This window comes from Ambystoma mexicanum, chromosome 1q, assembly GCF_040938575.1.
Source record: "Ambystoma mexicanum isolate Mex_15411 chromosome 1q, UKY_AmexF1_1, whole genome shotgun sequence".
NCBI classification, from domain to species: domain Eukaryota; kingdom Metazoa; phylum Chordata; class Amphibia; order Caudata; family Ambystomatidae; genus Ambystoma; species Ambystoma mexicanum.
Window position 1 is genome coordinate 1,196,980,821 of NC_090922.1, and position 21,842 is coordinate 1,197,002,662.

Genomic DNA, 21,842 nt, shown 5'->3' on the forward strand with positions numbered 1-21,842 from the left:
TGCTGGTACTACGAGTCAGTCAACTCAGACTGTGCCAGTGCAGGATGATCCTCATTGCGCCAGCGTGGCCGCGGCAAATCTGGTCACCCGACCTTCTTAGCATGTCAGTGGCCCCTCAAGTCAAGCTACCAGTGGTCACGGATCTTCTCGCCAGAGAAGTAGGCGCAATCCTGCACCACGACCTTGGATCACTGAATCTGAAGGCCTGGTTCCTGCAGCATTGGAGTATGGTGGTTATGAGCTAACTGCCGACTGCAGGGAGGTCCTCGTCAAGGCCAGCGCGTCATCGACTCTGAAGTGTTACGGACACAAATGGAAGCTTTTGCACCCCTTCTTCATGCCCAAGGTTCTGTCGGAATTTCATCTCGACGAGCCCTTGGTGTTACCTGTGTTTTTTCCGACACCTTCGTCGCCGGCTGAAAGGACTTTGCACTCGCAGGATCTGGCTCGAGCGCTGAAGTTTTATGTGGCCCGCACGAAGGGTTTCCAGAAAACTTCTCAGCTTTTTGTGAACTTTGGTCCTGTGAACCATGGGAAGTCCTTGTCCAAGGCTTCCATCTCCAGGTGGCTCTCCGGCTGCATCACTCATCGTCAATGGTTGGCAAACCGACCGCTGCCTGGGCGTGTGAGAGCCCATTCTACCAGAGCGATCGATGTGACGACAGCGTTCCTGTCTGGTGTGCCCCCGCTGGACATCTGCTGGGCTGCTACATGGAGGTCTACGCACACCTTCACGAAATTCTACTGCATCGACAGGGATTCTAGGGAGGAGTCCAGAGTCGCCCAAGCAGTGCTACGCAACCTGTTTGCTTGAAGGTGAGCCTGGTGAGGAGGTAAGAGTAATTGCTTCTGTTGAGCCTTGCCACCTCCCGTGGTTGTGTATGTATGTACTGCTGTGTATTCTTTATTCATGAGCATATGAATCCATGCCAGACCCCATGCTGGAGAAGGAACAAGTTACTTACCTGTAACTGTTCTCCAGCATGGGTCTGGCAAGGATTCACATGCAAAATCCTCCCTCCTGCCCCTCTGTGGCTCTTCTTGGTCATACCGCCCCTTTACATGCTACCAAATCTGAAGGGGATTAGGGAGAGGGCAGTCATTGGCTGGGGGCAGTATGTCCCAGAGCTCAGTGATTTGTTTATAGGAGAAAGACAGTTTATAAACAAAAGTGAAACAGTTTTTTCTTTTACTGAGGATTCCCGGCCTGACAATGGGGTTTATTCAAGAGCATGTGAATCCATGCTACACCCATGCTGGAGAACAGTTACAGGTAAGTAACTTGTTCCTTCAGGCCTTCTCTGGGCTACCTTTTACAAATACTTTGGTTATCACATGAAAGAGTAGTTTGCATAACTCTCGTAACCACCTTCACAGTATTTCGATAACAATGAATTCGGTTTTATAGGCAGAAAAGGAGTGTCAGACGCTTTTATTTTTTTTTACAGATCTTAGGGATTTCGGGGAATCAAAAGGTAAGCGGGAGTTCCACCGTGGACCGGGAGTCACCATCACCATCCCCATGGGAGAAGTCCCTCCCTGTGAGGTCCTCCCGCTTTTCATCACCTCCCTAGCCTCATACAAACCTAATTGGTGATTTTTATTCCTTAAAAAAGTTAAAAGTAATGGTTGAGTGTTATGGTTCCTCGGGGAATGCACGACTAGGTACTTCAATACCAACACTTTGCTTTCAACCTGAACTTACAAGACTAATTTTGTAATCTTGCACACAATAAATGCCTGCAAATGCTCACCCTTTTGATAGGCTGCTAGGATTCGGCCAACAAAAGGCTGCAAACAAGAATGACAACCAGTATAGTCAAGGAGGCCCAAATCACTCCATGGGGAGAGGGGATGGGAATTGTGTTCAGTAGAGGTACCGTGGTTTTTACCACCACCTTCAGATGTAAGTTTTGTTTTGTGGGCTCATAGGCCAAGGTCAGATCATTCAGTATCAAAAGGCAGGCAATTTAGGAGATAATTAGGGCTGAAAATAGAAAGAGGTCATGCCTATTCCAAATTTGAACATACCTTTTAATAATATTGACTCAGCAAGGCATATCTTTTTTCTTTTCCATTTTTACCACTGTCTTATTGTCATTTGTTTGTTTATAATCATATTAAGTATATGTTGTGATGTCGAATTCCTGTGCTGCTGCTGTTAAAGTGTTTTGTTGTAGCTTTAGCATCAAATAGTGCTTTTTCATTAAAAATTTTTTTTTTTTTTTAAAGGCAGTCGTCACCAGGGATTCTCCTCAAGGGCACACAATCCGGATAACAAAAACACAAGTCCTAAAGAAATAAAAACAGGATTGTGTTGCTTCTCGCATATGACAAGGTAAAACTTGAGTTATCTGCACCGTAGAGCTGGTCGTACAATCTTTTGATTAACATTCTATGTTATGCTGCAAACTTATTTTCCCAGTGTTTCATTAGTGTGTTGTGCAGGAGTGCATTCAAATGCATCACAGTAACAGGTTTCAGTACAAAGTAGCACAGTATTGCACGGGAAAACTATTTTGGCAATCATTTAAATTTGATATTGCCTTTAATATCCATTATAGAGCGTTTGTGAGCTACTATATCGATTACACATTTTGACTTGCAACTATTGAGTTTGTTTAGCTTTTGGTTAAAGAAGATAACCGATGAACGGAATGTGCAAGTAAAAAGCATTTTTTTATGTGTCGTGTGTGGCTCAAGGACCCAATAGCAAAAACAATAAAATAACATTTGGTGAAGGCACAAACAGCTGCTGCTGTATCCTCTAGAATTACAATATCTGGAACTGTCCATGCAATCAATATTGGATAACTTGTATTCATTAATTTCAAGCAAGGTGTGAAAGAGTCTAGTGGGATAGCATCCTCAAAAGGAGAATCTGTTACCACACATTTACCAACAAACCAGATTCTTACCACCACTAATGGCATTGTACAAAAAAACGGTAACAAGTGTCACCTAGGAAAATTAGCTGACTTTAGTTGGTGTTTGGGAAAATGCATAGAAGCTTTCTACATTAGCTGGATGGATTCCATTTTAAAATTATGTTGGATAATCAACAGATCTTATGATAGTTTCAATTTATTCTACATATCGCACAAAGTAAATTGCCTATGCTGGCAGGCTGAATACAACTTTTAGATACAACCAAGGCATCCAATTAACAATTCACCCGAAATAAGTCAAAGGATGCAAATAACCGTAATCATACATGTTTGAGGTATTGGACTTTGAAGGGTGTAAAAGTAAACGTGACTAATACCTACCAGCTTAATATCCAGTGTATGGCTGTAGTCTTGTGGTGCAAGCCCTGCAAGCTCCTGTGCATCATACAGTGGATCATCATAGTCCATTATTTCTTCAGGAAAAACTCCAATATTTAAGGTAGAAATGATATTTCGAACACAATTGTATGCGTCTCTTTCCGAGGGCGCAAAGTGATCAACACAGCCACTGACTCTAAAGAAAAGAAAAATATATGCATAAATAGAAATCCAACTCTTAGCAAAATAGGGAACATCATTTGCTCTTTTCTGCCAAAGGGTTAGACATTCCCCACAATATATGTAAAGATCACAGGCATAGTGTAATCTTTCAAACTACTGCATGTTCTCTGCCAGTGCCATGACAGGCAATTCATCAATCATGCCAGACACCAACTCGCAGGAAGGTTAAAAATGGTTCTTCACTATCCACTAGAAATGAACCTGATGGGTAAACTGCATTAGGGGATAATCGCAATATGCATATTACTTTTAATACATAGGCATGCTTGGACCCAGTACACAAATAGGACAGGGGGATTTTTTTTCATCAAAATTGAGTGGAAAAGAAAACCGAAATACACCTATCTTTCACTTTTCGTCTAAAATGCTGAACACCCACAGTTTATCAAGGTGTTGTCACCCACAAGTGTGTACAAAAACATATTTGGGACACACTGTAGATGCGTTGCTGGGGGGGGCTGATGGGGCTATAGCCCCGTGTCTTTTGGTTGTAGACTCTAATAGAAGCTGAGCGGCTACACCCAAAAGGCTAGCTAGCCCAGAGTCCTGACAGTCCTGACATTAGCTTAGCCCCGGATCATTTTCAGACCTAGCAACACCCCAGGGACACAGTGAATTTTTTTTTTGACCAAAAATAAACTGGAAAAAAATGTATTTGATAGAAATAAAGATGAAAGCAAGCCCACCAATTTCACCGGTTACTTCTTCGATAAGCGGAGTGAAACATTGAAGAATGTGCTTAATTCTGCATTGTATTCATAAAGGATTCTGCAAAGAACAAACTAGAAGATTCTACCAGCCCTTTTGGAAGTGGTGCATCTGAAAATACTTAAAGGAATAGTGCGCTCAAAAATATTATTGTCCCGAGGGTTCAGGCATGTGTTTTTAAGCATTCGTTGATCGATCGTACAAACATTTCCAATGCACCTTACCGTAGTTTTCCTCACTTTTACACATGCAAAAATCAGGCAGCACGGAGTGCGGCCATTTTGTGCTAATCTTATGCGTTGTCGCATCGGCCTAAGGTGAACTACCCTGGCGGCACTAAATAATATCCCCCCACCCCTGAGGATGACATCACCAAACCTAGCGATATTCTCAGCCTATCTCCATGACGTTACTGGGCAGCGTAGGCAAACGCGCCCAGTCATCACCTACGTGTTGACATCAGCTGACGCATAACCCGGAATATGAACCCACATCCTCTCACAACACAGTGCGTCCCAATTTTGAATACAAAACTATATTTTTAAAGGAGATGGCAATACTCAAATTTAAAATGTACTTTTATTTCACAATAAACGCTCCGAGAACACCCGGCGATTGCCATATTCAACCACATTGGTAATTTCCTTCTTTGTTCTCGATCCACAAATGTTTATCGTGAGTCACACAGTGTTCCTTTTGGATATATGAAGCGCATTGGACGCACCAGGAAACGCAAGGCTTCAGCATCAGCTTGGTGCTAGGCCACCGTAAATGATGTCAGGTTGCTCCTTATTGCTGGTACCGTGAAAGGGCATACCGGCCCAAAACAGCGTCATAGTTATCCAGCCATTTAAGTGTATCTGCAGCTGCTGGCTAAAGAAGCCATCAATTGGTATCTGGAATCGACATTTGCAGAAAGGCAGGATGTAGCTGTGTGGAAAACATAACAGAAATGGGGGGGGGGGGCATGGCCGGGAGACGACCGTGTGGCATGGCTCCTTAAGTGCTCCTGGATGGCCCCGTCGTCGGAGTAAATTCCCCGCAGACTGAGGCTCCCGCCGCGCTGGTCTTCGATCCTACAGCACTATGAAACCCTGCTGCATCAATCGAGCGCGGTCGGCAGTGATTATGTGCAGCCTACAAGCTTTGTGAGCCGTGTTTGCTCCCGCCGGACCTGCGTTAGAAATCCTAGATGGCGAGCGGGTGCCCGTAACATTCGAGGGCTCGGTGGGGGAGGGGCGCCCCTCCGCTCTCATCTCCAGCACCCTGCATGGCCCACAGGCCTGGGGGAACCCTCGCCCCCAGTCCCCGCCGGGCAACGCCGACATCTGTTCCCCCATGCGGGGCACCAGGAGAAGCTCTGCAGGACCCATCGGCCCGAGCCTCCACCACGGCCCGGACGCGTCGCTGACCTGTGGCGGACTCCCAGCGACAAACAACGGGACCCTGGGCACTGCTGTGTAGCGGGACCTGGCCCGCAGCCTCGAGCTTCCGCCACGGCCGTGGAGCGGGGCCTCCTGCGTGAGCTTCATCTCCGGGTAAGTGTACCCGGCGCTGTGCCTCCCGCCTCCGCACGAAGTCGAGTGCGAGCCGGGTTTGATTCGGAGGGCGCCCGCTCTGGGTCGGCATGGCTCCTGCTGGGGGGGGCGCCTGCCCACGAACAACTATCATCTTTCCTGCACTAGCCAGACTTGAATGCGGCATCTCCCTATACGCCTAATCCCTGCTCTGGAGGACTGCGATTCAGAGGCTCGGGTGCTTACCTGCAGGAGATCTTCCCGGCATTTGAGGCGGCCCTGTCACTCCAACCTCCCATCTGGATTCTAGCGCTTTTGTTTGGAGCCCTCTGCGCATCGCCCCAGTGGACCCCATTAACAGTGCAGGAGCCGGGGCCCACGTGGAGAGCCCCTAAGCCTAAATCTACTCCAGGGGGAGCATTATCGCCTAAAGCAGCACCCTCGCCTACGAGCGCACAGCCTAACATCAGCAGCCCCCTGAAGCTGGGGGCAGCAACACCTGCGCACCCTGCCCTGCACTGGAGATCCATGGGGTAGCGCCTGGCATAGCTATCTCCACCACTCGCAGGCAAATCAAAGCTCACCTAAACCATCTCCACTCTGCTCCGGAACTGCTAATCCCCGTCGCCTGTGCCTCCAGCCGGGGGGCCGAGGGGTCTCAACCCCATTTACTACGCCAATCACTTCTCCTCCTCACCTGCGAAGCCTGACCTCCCGGGTCCTCCCATCAGCGCCGCAAAGAACAGGTCGCTGGGCAGCCCACAAAACCATTTTGCGCTCATCCCCATCGCCCGCACCTGTTGAACTGACCTTCAGCGAAGTGGGGCCTGCCATTCCTCCCCGGCACCAGATCGGCTCAGCTGGGCCAAGCCTGGCATCTCTGTGCAAACTATTAGACGATACTGCGGCAGCTGCTCTCATCCGCCTCCACCACTTGGCAGAACCATGTCGAGGAGTGGAAAAGCGGCGAAACAAGCAGACATCGCAGCAATGATGTCCAACTCTGGCCAGAATAAGGCGAGCAAAACCGACCCTACCACCACAGTGATCCCCAACACCCTCCCTTCACCGGAGCATCCGGAGGTCGAGCATTTCGCCACCAAAACAGACTTAAAAGACCTTCTAGTAGCCCTCACCAAAGAGATCCAAAAAGGCACACAGGAGGTCACCAAAATGATCGCATCTCTAGACAGAAAAGTGGAGGAATGGAAAAGCGCACTGAGGAGGTGGAGAATGGCCTATGTGACAACATCTTCGAACTGGAGTGCGGCTTAAATAGAATAGCAACCCTGGAAGCCAGATGCGACGCACTCGAGTCCAAGCAGGAGGACAGTGAGAACCGCTCCCGGCGCAATAATATTCACATCCGCGGAATCCCCACTTCAATCACCAATGCAGATCTCAAGAGCTACGTTAAAGACCTACTTAGGTTCATTTATAACTCTTCCTGACAGCGCCCCGCTGGAAATCGACAGAGTCCATCGCACAGCGCCTAGGCAAGCCTCATCCTCTCCGCCAGATGTTCTCGCCCGGATTCACTTTTTCAGGGTTAAAGAGGAAATAATGAGTGTTAGGGAGTATTCTCTGTTTAGGCTGAATTTCCTAACCTAGTGAGTCCCCCAGCAGCTTTGCTGGATTTTTGGGGTTTATTTTTTTCTCCTGCCAAGAGTGAGACTCTTTTACCCTCACTCTTGGACATGATTTGAGTGTGTTTCTTTGAATCTAGAAGTGTTTAATGGGCTATGGGGTCTTTTACTCCATAGGGTTTCATGTGTTTTTGTGATGTGTGTTACACAGCACCCTCAGTGCAGTGACACAGGGGTGTCTTAGTGACCCCCCCAATATAGACTCCATACCCTGGGACTGACTACTGTCTCCCAGGGCATGTAAAGTCACCATTGACTTTACTAGTCTTAAATTCTGAACAGAACCAGTACAAACCATCATATTGTGGATGTACTGGCTGGGGCAATTCGATTGCCTCAGGGTCTGTTAGTCGAGGGGGCACGTCTCCGTCCCCCCCTGATCGAGTGTTGGCTGGTGGCAGTGGATACTACTTTTTATATTCAACCGCAAATATTTTCCTATGGGATGTCCCATTGTTTTAGGCTACTATCTTTATTTAATTATTTACGGTAGCCTCGAACATACCGCCGGTTTATTTAATTAATATTAATTCTCCGGTTGGTATTTTTTGCCAAAACTTGATTCTAAAATGGCGTTTGTGTTCTCTTCTGTGACTCCAACCCAAGTCGAGCCCTTTGTTCCACTTTTTGGCGGGCTTCTCCACAGAAGCCCTCCAAAGTGGTGCCACTCTGTCTGGGGTACTTAGGAGGGGTGGAGGGGAATTTAGGCACCCTGGACTTAGTTGCCTAGGCAACTCAAGTCGCACTCCATCCTGATTGGCCCAAGTGGTGAGCCGGCCGGCTCACCACTTAGCATGTTTGAGTGAATGGGGGTTTGCTGCATAAAAGCAGGGCTTTGGGGACTGGAACTTCAGACGTCGCCACAGGACCTAAGAATCCGATGAGGGAGAAGTCGAGCCGACCTGCCACGACCCCACCACCGGTGGAACCCTGCTGGACTGCCTCACCAACTTTCCCTACGACAGAGGAGATCTCCCGCCGGAGAGTCTTCTTCCTTTGACTGGTGGGGATAACCAGTTTCACCGTCTTTTCGCTTTCCCCGACATACCTCGTGGCCGCCTTGCCCGTGCCAAGCACCCCGGCAACCGGGATACCACATTTTACCACGACCACAAAACCAAGGTACCACCTTTAACCGGAAAACTCAGCGGCTGGTTTCTTCCCTGGTAGTGCAACGACCTTCATCTTTCCTCGAAGTCGAGATCTTCTCTTCCTCTGGACGACGACGCAACTTCCACCCACTACCAGGAACAACTGCCACCGCTGGAGGATCCTTCCCACTTAAGGTACCGTGTCCCGCCTGGCTTTCCTTGCTACCGACTGTACGGGGTAGATTTAGCCCCAGGCTTTCGAACCTGGGTTAGTCTGGGACACCCTGGCTAAACTTTTCTAAGCCTCTCTAAACTCTTTTTGAACCCTCTGCAAGACTTTCTAAGCCTAGTGTAACTGTGTGATCTTGGGCGCATTTGTGCTCTGCTCCCTCTAAGAGTGGGCCCAGCCTTTGGACTTTGGCTCACCAGTGACTTTTTGCTCTCTGCCTTGCTAACAGTGTTCCTGAATCATAGAGTGGTGTACCTCTTCATATTCTGTCTTTTTCCCTCCCTTTCTCACAAACTTATTAGAGTGCAATCTAGTTAAGCGCTCACCTCTGTATGAAAATAAGTGGTGCTTTACTGTGATTTATCTGATAGGGGAAAAAGGGGTGTATATATCATAATAGTAACTGTGGTTAGAATATTTTACAATAAGAGTGCTGGAGTGTTTCAACTGTGTGTTTTTAAATAAATAATTATATACTTTGATACCAAAGCTCTGGTCAGTGTTTGCTTGTATTATTGTACCTGAGTGCCTATTGTGTATACTTTGCATACTGCCTAACTCTTCTTGAGGGAACTTGACTGCTCAGCCACAGCTACCAGGTAAATCTGGGTGGTGCAGACTGCTACCAAGTGGGTTTACTGCCAACACCTGTAGTCTTAAATCTTTTGCAGTGGTCCCTAAGGGAACTGCACAGGTGTCTGCCTAACACAGAGAGGCCAGGTCCTCGAAACAAATCACTTTCTGAGGCGCAAACATTGCACTGTTCCAAGACCTTGCAAGCATAACCCTCCAGAAAAGGAGAGCCCTTCGCAACCTCACGGAATGGCTTCAAGAAAAGAAAATACAATACAGATGGGGTCACCCCACATCTCTGTGCTTCGAATGGGAGGGTATGCGCAAGCAAATTCGGAGCCCCAAGGAGGCGGGCCAATTTCTGGGAATAAGACCAGCAGACGAGGACTCTGACCATTCCACGTGCTCTCAATCCCAACCCGGCTCGCCTATATCCAATCGCTGGTCCCGTGCTAGTGGGTGGCGCAGGCCACGGGGCCCCCGGAAGCAGCGTAATCCAGACTGATCAGAGGCCCTCACATGTCTCCTTGTTGCCGGCCCGCCAGATCAATGTCTTTCCCCACTTGGCGATCCCCTGCGCCTTCCGATTTCCTTCAGCTCCCTAGCCTCCCCTCATCTTACACGGAAGGTACTGTGCCAACTCCTAGCACCCTGGGGGCCACCAATAGACTCGCACTCTGGCGCACAGCCTCAGGCCCTTGTTCTCTACACAGCCCCTAGGTTTACCACCCCACGTCCTGGGCAGTTTCTCTGTTCATTTAGCGGGATGCAACTCCCGACAATGGGGTCCACCAGTAACCCCACGAATGAGCTTTATGGTCTCATTCTCACAGTTTTGGGGTGGGGGGGTAGTTTTGAGCCAAAGGAACTGTTTAACTCCCCAGAAGCCCCAGTTAACGGTTATAGCTTTAGTCGTAGACATCGGTAATTGTAGCACACCATTGCACTCCCTCAGGAAGACTCCAAAGCCTTGCAGCCCTTACATAGATCACCCGCACAACACTTGCTTCGTACCCAGAACTAATAGGCCCAAATAACGCTAGGGAGGTCCGCATCTTGACCTGGAATGTCCAAGATCTTAACTCCCCCAGGAAGCGCAAATCGGTGGAGCACAGGCTGGTGGCTTTAAACGGGGATATAGTAATTCTCCAGGAGACTCATCTCTTGCCAGCCGACGAACACCGAATCAAATTCAAGCGTTTTAAACAGGGCTTCTTTGCCTCTAGTGGTGAGAAAAAGCGGGGGGTGGCGGTCCTACTAAGCGACAAATTCCCTCTATCCAACCCCACAGTCAAAAAGGACCCATCGGTCAGATACCTTTTCATCCGAGGCCTCATTGCAGAACAACCAATCACAATTGCTGGGATCTACGCCCCAAATGCAAATCAGGACAAATTCATAGATGACTTACCCTGCCCGCTATTAACTTATACCACAGGGTATCTCCTAGTCGGGGGGGACTTTAACTTAGTCCCTGATCCCACAAAGGACAAGTCCCTTCCCCCATCCCACCCTGACTTTTTCCGAGCCCTTGCATTTGCCAGATTTCTTAAAGAGTCGGGCACGGTCGACATATCGAGTATAGCCAATCCCGACACTCACGATTACACATTCTTCTCAAACGCACACAGAGGTCACTCCCGAATTGATGTACTACTGGCCACCAGCACTTTATTCCCATGCTTCAGTAATATCGAAATCCACACAAGAATGGTGTCCGACCATGTGCCCGTCTCGGCAGACCTCTCTATCTTGGGAGGTCCGGACCCCCCTCCTAGGTTCTGGAAACTTAACGACACCTTGCTATTAGATCAGGCGCGAGGCAGAAGAAGCATTGGTCAACTATTTCAAGGAAAATCAGAACCCCGAAACCGCAAATGGGCTGTTATGGAAGGCCATGAAACCAATCATAAGGGGGGTATTTATTAGTGCAGCTTCCGAGCAATTTCGAGTCTCCAAAATCCTCACACAAGCTCTAGAGTCCAAACTATCCTCCCTAGAAAATGACCTTAAGACCCAATACTCTAGAAAGGCGGACAGGGAGCTAAAAAAGGCAAGAAGGGCTCTGGATATGCACTAGGCTCTGGCATATACAAAACAATTCTATTATCACAGAAGTAATAAGGCGAACCGGTTGCTAGCTTACAAATTGCGAAAAACCCACACCAGAAACAACATTGTTAGCCTTAAGGGGTCAGATGGGCTAAGCAAATTCACTACCTCAGACATAATCGAAACCCTGTTGGACCACCATAAAGCGGTCATGCAAGGACCACCCACATCTCAGGAGGTTAGATCCCAACAGCAGAGCTATTTGGAATCTTTTCACACCCCCACGATTTCTTCCCCCCCTTAGACTCCCTGGAAGCCCCAATTTCCTCAAAGGAAATTCTAGAAGCCATTAAATCGCTTAACACCGCCACAGGCCCGGATGGGCTCACGCCTAAGTTTTATAAATCATTTGCTCACATCCTGAGCCCACAATTAGCAGTACTATTTAACTCATTTCTATCTACAAAAAAGGTAACACATTCCATGGCCGAATCAACCATCTTACTGCAGAAGCCGGGAAAGGATCCTGAGCAAGCGGCCTCATATAGGCCAATTGCCCTAATGAACACTGACGGGAAAATCTATTGCAAGGTTCTAGCGGCTAGACTAGCTAGGATTCTCCCCAAGCTTATTCACAAAGATCAAATAGGCTTTATACCAGGCAGAGGGACTCATAATAATATCAGGCGTACACTCAACATAATAGAGTCCGCGAACAGAATAAAAATTCCGCGCCTAGTAATTTCCCTCGACACACATAAGGCGTTTGATCTAGTGAACTGGGACTTCATTCGGAAAACACTCTTTCTCATATGGGCCTCCGTGTCAATGGGAGGAAATCGACGAGCATCCCTATATCCAGAGGGACCCGCCAGGGGTGCCCTCTATCTCCCTTGGTGTTTGCCCTATCGATGGAGCCGTTTGCCGCGAGAATCAGCCTCAATCCCAATATCTAGGGAGTCATGGTGGGCGGGACTGAACATAAAGTGGTGCTCTACGCCGATGATGTACTTTTCACCGTCACCGATCCATCCAGCTCGCTGCAACCTCTACTTGAAGAACTAGAAGCATTCGGGGCATGTTCCGGGTGAACTATGATAAGTCCTCTGTCCTCCCGATTAACCTCCCAAGGCGCCAGGGAAATACCCTATGTCCCATCCAGTGGGCTCACACCGCGTTGCAGTATCTGGGCGTCCAAATCCCCAAATCCAGCTTGATAATCTACAAACAAAACTTCCCTCAGCTTTTTAAAATGCTACTATTAGACCTGAAGCGGTGGTATAAACAGGAGATCTCGTGGCTGGGCCGGGCTGCCGCGGTAAAAATTAACTTACTCCCCAGAGTGCTATATCTTTGCCATGCGCTCCCAACTCATATCCCGGAAGCGGACCTTGCCGTTTTACAGCGCAATATTATGAAATTCATTTGGGGAGGGAAGAAACCCTGCATCGCCAGGAGAATCATGACCCGCAGCCGACAACTTGGAGGGCTGGGGCTCCCGGACATCGCTAGATATCGGCGCGCAGCTCAACTCGCGCACGCCTTCACATGGACTCGCTCAGGGGATCGCCCAGCCTGGCTGCAACTGGAAGAAGCATGGTGCACGTCCCCCTTGTCAGACTTGCCTCACATCCAGTCCCAGAAAGCCCCACCTGCAATGTCTCCGCTTCCAGCAACTTGCAATACAGTGGACAGTTGGAAAGCTGCAAATAGAAAATGGGGAATCAAAAGCTCATTGGGCCCGCTGACCCCAATCTGGGGCAACCCGGGCTTCTCCCCCGGCCTTTGCTTCGGAAGCTTTGCCAAATGGTCGGAGGGCGGCCTCCATAGAATCTCAGACTTTTAAATGATGGCCAGTCGCTCTCCTTTGAGGACTGTAAGACGAAGTTCAACATCACTGAGGAGGAACGATTCCGGTATACTCAGATCCGGCACTGGATCTCGCAACGCTCCGTCAGAGAGCGAGGCTCCAGGGACTTAACACCCCTCGAACTATCATTAACGGCATCCCCTCCAAGAGGTAAGATCTCCACCCTCTACAAACTCTTAGAAAAAGCCAACCCCGAATCGAAGGAAAGGTACATGCTGAACTGGGAGCGGGACTTGGGACGCCCCCTGGACCCTGAGGCCCGGGACAAAATTTGGTCAAGACTCCACAGGACTACCCAGTGTGTTACTAATAGGGAAGGGGGATTTAAAGTATGCTTTAGGTACTACATTACACCATCCCAACTGCATAAAGCGGGCGTGAGGCCCTCACCGAACTGCTGGAGGGGGTGTGACAAGAGGGGTCGCTTTTCCATCTCCTATGGGACTGCCCTAAAGCGGCGCACTATTGGAAGGGGGTTCTGACGCATATCCGAGCAATAACAGGTCTGAATATACCGTGGGACCCAGTAAAAATTTTACTTGGAGACTCGAGGGAGGGGGACCTGCCGATGTCAGGAAACGCAGCCCGCCTATGCACTCATCTACTATTGGCGGCCAAGATCGCCCTTGCCCGCCTTTGCAAGCACCACGAGGGCCCCTCTATCCGGCTATGGTGGGCTAAATGTTGGGACATTGTTGTTGCGGAAAGAGCCACTACAATTCGCCTGGGCAACCTCAATCGCTTCCGGAACACCTTGGCCCCTTTTATGGACTATGCGGACCGTTATCGAGCCCTCACACTAAAACCGCATAGTGTCCGCTGGCTGAACTGAACTCCGCATGGCTATAGCCTGGCCCAATATAGAAGAACAAGTTACTCTCTTACCTGGTAACGTTCTTCGATGGGATGGTCCGACGACAAATTCCATCTCTATGACAGGTAATGTCCACAGCTGTGCTGCTTCGGAAAATTTTCGGCATCTGCGTCCTGCGTCGATGACGTCAAAGCGCTGTCCCCGAGGACATCCTGTGATGGCCGGCGTCACCCGATGTGATAAGTAGGACGCACGACGCCCGTAGCCTCAGTTGTAGTTTTTTTCCCCAGAACGTGTGACACCAGTTTTCTGCCAGTCAGACACACAAGGCCTTGCGGACGCAAGCTGCAATCGCATAAGAAATTCTGCAGCGGGGAAGGTAGGGAGGGAGCGATATGGAATACATCGTCGGACCATCCCATCGAAAGAACGTTACCAGGTAAGAAAGTAACTTGTTCTTCGAGGGGATTGGGTCCTCCGACGTATTCCATATCTTTGACAGACTCCCAAAGCAGTACCAAGCAAGGAGGTGGGAAAAGAATTTAGAAAACACATTTAGCATGCCCAATCAAATTGTGGAATAAAGGACGGCCTTGCCAAAGGCCAGATCCTGCCCTCGGATGGAATCGAGGGAGTAGTGACGTACAAAAGTATGTACCGAAGCCCAGGTGGCTGCATCACAGATGTGACGAATAGGAACATCCCTCTGCAGGGCAGTAGACGCAGCCACCCCCCTGGTAGAATGGGCCCGCAAGCCAATCGGAGGGTCCTTACCCGCCAAGCGGTAACACTCGGAGATAGCTAAAATAATCCAACGAGACAAAGTCTGTTTCGTCACAGCTTGTCCCAAACGCTTTCCAGCATAACCAATGAAAAGTTGATCGTCCACTCTGACCCGGGACATGCGCTAAATATAAAAGCTCAACGCTCTCCTAGGATCAAGCCTATGGAGCCTCTCCTCTTCCTTACCAGGATGTGGAGGATAGAAGGCCGGAAGAACAACCTTCTGGCCCAAATGAAATTCCGAAACCACCTTTGGAAGAAAGGAAGGACGAACTCGAAGGACAACCCCTGTCCTTATGAAACACAGTGAAGGGTGGCTTAACTGAAAGTGCCTGTAACTCACTCACTCTGCGAGCGGAACTAATCGCAAACAAAAACACAGTTTTCAGAGTTAACAGTCTCAAAGGGCAAGAATGCAAAGGCTCAAACGGAGCACCCAAAAGAAACTTAAGAATAAGGTTCAAATCCCAACCGGGCACCAGAAAAGGTAATGGAGGGAACACATTAGTGAGCCCTTTCAAAAACTGAGAAATTAAAGGAATCTTAAAATAGGAACATTGGACAGCGCCGCCAGGTAACCTTTAATGGTCCCCACTTGCAAGCCCCTGGGGCCCAAGGAAAGCAAAAAAGACAGAACCATGGGAATGTCACACTCAAAAGGATCCACATTCTTAACTCTGCACCAGTCGCAGAACTTACGCCATCCGGCAACGGTACAGAGACTTTGTTGCCGGCTGCCTGGCTGAAAGCAACACCTCCAACGCGTCTTCATGGAGGTCCCAATCCTTACAGAAGCCAAGCGTGAAGGTTGAGGGATCTGACCTCTGGATGGAGAATCTGACCCCCCTCCCGTGAGAGCAGATCGTCTCGGTAGGGAAGACGACGTGGAGGGAATATGGACAAGTCGAGAAGGTCCAGGTACCACATCCTCCGGGCCCACGCTGGAGCAATGAGGATCATCCGGGAACCGAACCTCCATAACCTCCACAGTACTTGCGGGATGACGAGGACTGGAGGAAACGCATACAGCAGTGGGAATGACCACTCCACCACAAACGCGTCTCCTAAGGCTCCTTTTGGAGGAAATTCCCGTGAGCAGAACCTTTCGCACTTCCGGTTGACACTGGAGGCAAAGAGATCCACTTGAGGGGTCCCACAAAGGGCGAAGATCTCCAGGAGAATCTCCTGAGCCAGCTCCCACTCGTGAGAGATCGTGCTCTGCCTACTCAGAGCGTCCGCCGTCTTGTTGTCGTCTCCGGCCAGATGAACAGCTGAGATCGAAACTTCCTGCTGGATGGCCCAGAACTCGAGCTGCATCGCCTCCCTGCACAGAGGAAGTGACCCCCCCCCTTTTGTTGAGGTAGTGCATGGCCACCGTGTTGTCCGTTAGAATCAGGACACTCTTTCCTCGCACAGTCGGCTGAAAAACCTTCAGGACTAGCCTGACGGCTCTCAGCTCCAACAGATTGATATGGAGTCTGGACTCCGACGGAGACCAACGACCGCTGACTGTCAACTCGTTGGCATGAGCTCCCCATCCCGTGAGGGATGCGTCCGTCACGATCGTCACCTCCGGCCAGGGCAGCCAAAATGAGGCTCCCTTCATCAGATTGACGGCCCACCACAGAAGGTCCTAGGCGACTGAGGGCGGCACCTGAACAGGTTCCGACATCCTGCCGGAGCACTGAGACCACTGGAGCTTGAGTGCCCATTGCAAAGATCTCATCCGCAACCTGGCCTCTGGCACCAGAAGAATGCAGGATGCCATGAGGTCGAGCAGTCTCAAGAACACGGACGCTGGGAGAGTCTTGGCAAGTTGCAACTTGTGCACCATCTGCTGAATGTGAAGAGCCCTCACCTGGGGAGGTAAACACAGCCCCAGGGATGTGTCGAGCACTGCTCCGATGTACTAGAGCCGCTGTGTTGGCGTCAAATGGGACTTCTTTAAATTGAGGGAGAAGCCCAGCCTGTGAAGGAAGTGGCAGGTGACGGACAGATGATCCAGGACTTGCTCGGGAGAGCTCCCCCTGATCAACCAATCGTCCAGGTAGGGGTAGACGTGAATCCCCCTTTCCTGAGATGCGCTGCCACCACCACCTGCAGAGCCATATGAAACGGCAGCACCGGGTCAGTGGTGGGACCAAGATCAAGGATGTCCGTGATATCATCCTGAACAAACTCCCCTGGGGGAGCCGAGCATCCCAAGTACTCAGTGACCCGAGACATAAGGCGCCGGTACGAAGAATTGGCATGAGTGCCAGGCTCCGGCCTACAAAACTCCACCTCCGGAGAGGTGTTCAGTCCACTGGCATCATGTAGCGACTGCCTCAGGTCATCAAATTGGCTATGGCTCGAGAGAAGCTCATCAGGCACCGTAACCGGAACCAAGCCTTCATCAGAGGCCTCATCACCCTCTGAAATGTACTCCAGGCGGTGAGAGGAAGACCTCTGGGGACCAAAGCTATGCCTAACCTTAGCCAGAGCCTTTCTAGGGGCTACCCCCGTGCCACAGGGCCCCTCCGACACCACCGCTTCGAAAGACGTCGAGGGCGCCGAACGAGTCGATGCCGGCGTAGAGCGAATCGGCGTTTACGTCAGCCGCAGCGCCTCCAGCACCGGCGTCGTCGACACAGGCCTCGAAGCCAGGGCTCCGAGCATGTCCTTCAACGACCTAGGCGCCGACAGCGTCAACGACCCCTTTGAAAGCGGAGCCTCGGGAGAGGTCGTCGACGACCTCGGCGCCACAGGCGTCGATGTCTTCCTCGAAGACGGCACAGGATCACGCGGTCTCGAGCGCGTCGAGGACCGGGACCTGGAACGGGCATGGTGAGAACGGTTACCCTTGTCCGAGCGGGACCTCTCCCGCGAACCGTGCCGACCACTCGATCCCAAAGGTCGTACGAGCGGTGTCTCTCGACCGATCCCACTCGGAGGCGCAGACGGACCGGTGCCCTGCGATTCAAGAATCGCCAACATCTTCTTCCCGAAAGAAGCCCATTCCTCCGGTGTCGCTTGCATGGTGGGATAAGCGACCCGCCGACGGGCGGAGTCCTCAGAAGAGGACGGGGAAGGCGACCGATGCCAGCGCTTCTGGGAATGCCTCGACGAGGCAGAGGAGTGGCTAGACCGACTCCTGGAAGGAGACCCACTGGACCTCCGACAATGACGCAGAGAGTCGCCTCTCGAATCATCCATCGAAAGCCCCGCAGACCTTGACTTCCTGGGCTTAGACACCCTACCTACTGACAACTTCTTCTTGCGCTCCCGCAAGGGCTTGGCCGTGAGCGACTGGCAGTCGACACAGTCGTCCGTGTTGTGGGCCTCCCCGAGGCACCAGAGGCAGGCGTCGTGCAAGTCCGTTACCGACATCTTGGACCCACAGTCCCCGCATTTCTTGAAGCCCGGACGCAGGGTTGAAGACGAGGTAGACATCGTCACGAACAGATTTTCACAAACCGAACAGGTTCAAAGAACCGAGAAGAATACAACAAACTCCAAAGAGTCGAGGCGTACCGAGATTCACGAAGCGAACACGTTCACGGAAAAAACGGGACTGAGGCTACGGGCGTTGTGCGTCCTACTTATCACATCGTGTGACGTCGGCCGTCGGAGGAGGTCCTCGGGGACGGCGCATCGACGTCATCAACGCAGGACGCAGACACCGAAAATTTTCCAAAGCAGCACAGCTGTGGACATTACCTGGCATAGATATGGAATACGTCGGAGGACTCGATCCCCTCGAAATATCCCCCTCCATCAACGCTTCCCTACCAGAATATTGCTATGAATGAGTTGCATGCTAAACTTCACCTTCTAATGTCTATTCTTCCACTCTAATGAACTGTGTCATCACAAGCTTGTGCTAATTCCGTTGTCTACTGTTCAAATTGTTTCCTTCTTTTCACTGTTATTAATATTTGAATAAAATGCATACTTTGAAAAACAAAAAACAGAAATGTGTCTCAGTAGCCGTTCTTTATTATAATTGATCAATTTACCCATTAATTCTGCACTGTGTGAAAACTAATGATCAACACAAACGTGAAACAATGGAAACACAGAGAAAACATCGTATAAAGTAGTCTACAATTTGCTTGAGAGGTTAGTGCCATGGAGTATGTTTAGCTCGCAATGGGATGCGGAATCTGACGCTAGAATTCGAAGAACACAGACAGTATTTTAACGAAATATTAGCGTAGAATTTGGCGCTGGGGGAACCCAGATGTGGACTACATGCATTTCGATGCTGGACTGCAGCTAATGCATTAACCGTGACTCACCTGAGGCAGCGTGTGCATTAATAGAGTTGGAATTGCATTTTGAAGCAATTGACGAGACGTACGAGTCGATGTTTCTTTGTATACTCTGATTCGTCGTATATATTCGTGGTAAAGTGCAGGCTGCAGATGTCGAATCAATCTCCCCTCAAGTCCCCCAAGACTTCCTGGGCTCGACTTTGAAGCTTGTCCGGCGCAAATCCGCAATATCGGACCTATTCTCTTATTAGATCTATATTCCTCGGGCATACACGCATTATTGTGCCCTTAGGTTTCTTATGGGTCTTAGAACGGCAACCGTAAACCATACAAGCAGGCATTGTTGAAAATTCTACAAAAAAATTCCACATCATTAAAAAATGATGTTGCATGAATGCGAGAGAAAGATGGAATTATATCATACATTTTTCTATGCAATGTTTCTTTTGGTCACAGAGGCAAAACCTGTGTAGCGTAGTCGAATATACACTAGGATAACTTTCATACACAATTGATTGATGTGACGCAAATCGTAACGTGTTACTCGTCCATTGAATGTACTTTCATGCATCAAAATGAAACTTGCTTATAGACATGGGGGGGGGTCATTATGACCTGGGCGCAAAGGGATACTGGGCACCGGTAATGACACCGGTGCCGGTAATCCCTTTGCGCCCTATTCCGAGGTCCCTTTGCGGGTCCTTCCCTTAACGCCTGGTTTTACCAGGCGTTAAGGACGGGAGCTGCAAAGGGATACCAGGGTCAATAACGGTACCGCAATTTGCTGTACCGTTATTGACGTCTCCCCCTTCCCATTGAGCCCTATGGGGGCTCAAATGGGAATGGGGAATGGCTTTTCAAATGGGGATTTACCGGTCCTGCAAAGGTCGGAATAGACCGGTAAGTCCCCATACCACCAAGTCGGTGGTGGTACCAGTATTGGTGCTAGTCATGGCGCTAATAGCGCCATGACTAGCACCAACCTGGGAATGAGGGCAATGGTCTGCAAAGGATGCAATTCTATCCCAATTGACACTGATGACAATTGCTATATATCAAGAACAGAAAAAAATAAACAGAAGTCATTGGTAATGGCAATGAGATGAATGAACATTACACTAGTGGGTACATTCGTTCAAAATACATAGAAATTTCGAGATCAGGAAGAGATGATTAGGTGACCTGCCCTTCCCTTGACCAACAAACAGATTCAGCAAGCAGGGTAGTTAGTAGCAGGAGAACAGGTAGCAGGAGAACAGGTAGCACGATTACGAGTTGACTTCCACTGCTCAAAGATGTTCACAAGGAGCACGATGACTAGTTTATTTTCAGTGGTCACAGATGTCCTCAGGTAGCACAATCACGAGTTGACTTGCAGTGCTCAGAGATGTTCTCATGATAAATATCAAGGGGTTTATAAAGAATTAGCAAAGTGGCTGTGTATGTGAATGAGTGACGTGTATATTGCGTGGTCTTCTGTGGATAGCAGGGGCATGGCCTGCTTCAAGTGGAGCCTGCCTGGAGACAATGGGTCTGGCTAGGCCATGTGTACTAAGGGCCGGAACACTGCTGAATGGAGACACACTTATGTGGATTGCAGGGGCACAACCTCCTTCAGGAGAGCCTGCCTGGAGAAACTGGGGTTGGCTAGGCCATGTGTACAATGGCCCCGGCGCAGAAGATACCTTTGAAGTGTACATGGTGTTAGGCACCTCGTCTGTTCCCACCCAGTCAGCCCTGCAAGGACAAGTGCGCTGTCCTTGATCCACTGAAAAATTAAAACAACCATTCATAAAAGTTCAGTTGTATTTTATTTTGTTGATGGCACAAATGTACTACACATTATATACTTTGGGTTGCAGCACAGTGTGGGAAAATCCCCTGTATTGACTGCTGTCTCTAATGGCACCAACGACACAGGCGGGTACTACTTGTCAAACACGGTGTCCAAGCCTCCCATGAAGCCACCATGTAAACGCACGATAGGCCATCAGCCTGTACCACCTGTGGAAGAGAAAGATAAACTGTATTTAAATGAACAAGATAAATGTATCAAACCTTAGTTGAAAATGCAATCTTGTATCCTATGGCATTGTTGCCAGTACAAATGTTACTTCACGGATCAATCAACTTGGGCTTTAAAGTGTAGACACATTACAAAAGTGAACTATGCATTCCATTACATTTGGGACACAGCGAAATATTGTTTCTTGGTTGTACGTGAAAGAAACATAAGATGACCACTATGATTTCCCCAAATCGCGAGTGATGTATAGAATTGCAAGACTACAATCATTTGGCAGTGATAGATCAAAGTTACGACAATATAGGAGACAAACATGAAATGTCAGTGGCCTAAGTGACATCACATCTAGAGTACACTTACTCGTTACTTGGATTGCGAGGTTCATGCATAAGCACCATTATAATCCTCAACACGGACTGTGTGAGGCAGGCTGCCCTGAAGTTATGCAGCTCAGTAACGCATTGCGGCCGTGTCTCGTCTTCCGATATGTAGGACAAACATCCTGAGTTTTCTCGGCAGCAGCAGTTCTCCTCCTCGGTTGGCATTACCTCACACTGATTGCAGGTACACCAGGTGGAGACATTGTTAAAGGCATGGTCTAGTAAAACATTGTATTGTCCCTACGGGTCGGCCATGTTTTTTTAAGCCTAAGTGGCTCGATTTTAGAAAACTTTCCTATGGACCTTACCCGAGTTTTCATCCATTAAACGCACGTGAAAACAAGCAGCAGGGAGCCGCCATTTTCTGATAATCCTATCTTTTCCCCCA

At 49.4% G+C, this 21,842-nt stretch overlaps 1 protein-coding gene across 2 annotated transcripts in view; it reads right to left on the reverse strand.

The window, feature by feature from the left end:
• Positions 1-21,842, reverse strand: part of LOC138543670 (probable methylcrotonoyl-CoA carboxylase beta chain, mitochondrial) — a 1,097,318-nt gene that overhangs the window by 399,334 nt on the left and 676,142 nt on the right. For both annotated transcript variants that reach the window (XM_069641931.1, XM_069641932.1), the window contains exon 6: positions 3,270-3,462. In XM_069641931.1, the coding sequence (XP_069498032.1) occupies positions 3,270-3,462 (193 nt within the window). The remainder of the gene's footprint in view (positions 1-3,269; positions 3,463-21,842) is intronic.